The sequence below is a fragment of the Corvus kubaryi genome, unplaced genomic scaffold (assembly GCF_017639235.1).
Source record: "Corvus kubaryi isolate FWS band 111438036 unplaced genomic scaffold, C.kubaryi_AGA036_p1.0 37357, whole genome shotgun sequence".
Taxonomy (NCBI): domain Eukaryota; kingdom Metazoa; phylum Chordata; class Aves; order Passeriformes; family Corvidae; genus Corvus; species Corvus kubaryi.
The window spans coordinates 3,087,671-3,090,148 of NW_024581117.1; the positions used below are offsets into that span (position 1 = coordinate 3,087,671).

The 2,478-nt window shown below is 64.2% G+C and overlaps 2 protein-coding genes across 4 annotated transcripts in view; both read left to right on the forward strand.

Annotated features, from left to right (window-relative positions):
* The first annotated feature begins 1 nt into the window (after position 1).
* Positions 2-2,478, forward strand: part of PTCH1 (patched 1) — a 74,075-nt gene continuing 71,598 nt past the window's right edge. For all 3 annotated transcript variants that reach the window (XR_006016903.1, XM_042033214.1, XM_042033215.1), the window contains exons 1-2: positions 2-202; positions 1,737-1,929. Coding sequence is in view for 2 of the 3 variants with exons in the window: in XM_042033214.1 (XP_041889148.1) it covers positions 2-202; positions 1,737-1,929 (394 nt within the window). In the remaining variant the exon portion in view is untranslated. The remainder of the gene's footprint in view (positions 203-1,736; positions 1,930-2,478) is intronic.
* Positions 196-1,697, forward strand: LOC121667071. The gene is made up of 2 exons (XM_042033216.1): positions 196-431; positions 591-1,697. Exons 1-2 carry the CDS (start codon positions 318-320, stop codon positions 1,110-1,112), a joined length of 636 nt encoding a protein of 211 aa, XP_041889150.1. The 5' UTR covers positions 196-317; the 3' UTR covers positions 1,113-1,697.

Genomic DNA, 2,478 nt, shown 5'->3' on the forward strand with positions numbered 1-2,478 from the left:
CATGGCCTCGGCCGGTAACGCGTCGGAGCCGGAGACCAGCAGCAGCGCGGGCGGCGGAGGCCACCCCGGCCGGGCGGCGAGGAACGGCGGCGGAAGGCGGCGAAGGACTGGAGGGAATCGGCGCGCCGCGGCGCCCGACCGGGAGTATCTGCAGCGGCCAAGCTACTGCGATGCGGCTTTCGCCTTGGAGCAGATTTCAAAGGTGCATTCAATCTCTCACTCTTTTTTCCAGAGATACACGCTAGTGGTAGTGCTGCTTTTTCCGCGGGGGAGGAGGAGGGAGGTGGTATGTTTTCTCGCGGGGGTGGAAGGAGGAGATGGAAACGAAACGGCCACCAATAAAATGCTGGGAAAAAGAGAGGGACGTCTGTGACTCTTCAGTGCGGGAGAGAGTGCCCTCCTTCCCTCCCTGCTCGCCTGTGCCTGCTCTGGTGCGTGCCTGTGCTGCGGAGCACTTCTCCTCTTAAACTTCCCGAAACAGCCTCGCCTCGGTCCCGGCCTCCCCATGGCTAAGCCCCAGGCCCGCTCTCCCTCTCCCCCTCTCCCTCTCTCCCTTTTTGCTTCCTTTCTGCTTCTCCATCCTCTCGTAGCGCCCTGCGACCTCGGCAACACCCGCTCCCGGCCGGAACAGGGGAGAAACCGGCCGGCTGGTTTCTTGGCAGAAGTTGGGCTTTTGTGAAGTTTTCCGCCGACCGCCGAGACGGCGACTGCCCTCGGAGAACGGGGTCCCCGAGCAGAGAAGGCAGCGGTTTTCTCCCTTGCCCGGCGGTCAGAGGGGGAGCGAGGGCCGTAAACAAATTGCCACCCTTAACCCTGCCGTGCCGGTCCCTGCGGAGGGCTGGAGGTGCCGGGGCGGGGGGACGGCCCCGGCCGCCAATCTCCGCCGGCCAAAAAATGTTCAAAGTAAACAATCTCCAAAAGCTGCCTTGCTGCAGGGATGGTTTCACTTCAGGGAGCGGATTTCTAGGCTTTGTAAGAAGAGGGGAAAGGAGGAGGAAAAAAAAAATCCATGTGGCTGCCCTCTTCCGTTCACAAATATTGTCGTAACTTACAGATGGCTGCTCTGCTTCCTAATTCAGATCACACAGCGTCTCCAAACTCTATGGAAATGAATTAGTGCAGATCTTACAGCGCTGCTCACCACGTGGGTCCTGCCTCAGCACCAAGCCTCTGCTAGGAGCTGGGAATGGGGGAAACGGCCACTGCTACCCACTGTCTGTCACACAATCCCCCCGCCTCTCCTCCCCGGCCAATCTGGGGTTCCAAGGAGAACAGGAAAAGGGACTTTTCTTTCTTGTAGCTGTTGAGGTTCATCGGGAGTGGTTCCTTCTTCCCTGGAGCCACGGGTCTCGCCAGCGCGAATGCTTTGCAGCCCGAGTGGGTGGCGGTGCCTCGCGCACGAGAAGAGTATGGTGGTGGGCAGCACAGGCGAGGGCCCGGGGGCCGACGCAATGTTGTCACCCCCAAACCCGCGTGTTGGTCTGGGGCGAGGATGGCTGCCAGCAGGTACATCTTTTCCCTGTGTGTGTGCTCGAGGGTGGCTGCTCGGCAGGGCCGCGGGGCACAGGGCCCTGCTGGAAAGATGCCTGTTTGAGCTGTTCACGGGTGCTCCATCCTTCCCCTGGGGACTGCGCCCCGAGGGACACGAGCTGTCGCGCTCGTGGGAGGGCTGGGGGGCTCCCCCCACTTCTGCGGCTGCCGCAGCCCCCAACTACTGACCTCTTCTTGCTTTGCAGGGGAAGGCGACGGGACGGAAAGCGCCGCTGTGGCTGAGAGCAAAGTTTCAGAGACTGTTGTTTAAACTGGGCTGTTACATTCAGAAAAACTGCGGGAAGTTTTTGGTTGTCGGCCTCCTGATATTTGGGGCTTTCGCTGTAGGATTAAGGGCAGCTAATCTCGAGACCAACGTGGAGGAGCTGTGGGTGGAAGGTAAGTCCGGGGGGGTGCCCCTGTTCGCGGCTGCCGTCCCTGCCCGCCTGGCCGGTCGGGTAGAGCGGCCCGCGGCCGCTCCACATGCCCGGGAGGAGCGGCCACCGGCAGGGAAGGCGGGCGGTTGTCGGGGCGGGAGGCGGGCGCTGCGCTGGGGCGCGCAGCTCCGGGCGGCGCATACCACTTCTCCGCCCGCGGGGGGTCGCGGCGGCCAGGCCATGCACTCGGCGGAGGGCCGCCGGGACAGCTCGTTCCCAGCCGCCGGTGCCCTCCCCTCTGACCCCCGCAGCAGTCCGGGCGAGCTGCGGGCGACGGGTCTCCTCGTCCCCGCCGGCGGTGGGAAGCGGCCGCGCTGCCGGCAGGCGCCCCCGCCGCCATTTTGGGAGTGCGCGCGGCCGCGGCTGGGCAGGGGGCGGGCGGCGCGGCGGGGCGGGGCGGGAGCCTGTGTGTGGTCCTGCGCTTGGACAGCTTTCAGCTGGGGGGGAGCGCGGGGCTCGGCGCTGGAAAAAAAAGAAAGGAAAATAGCAAAGAGGAGGGAGAGAACGGGGG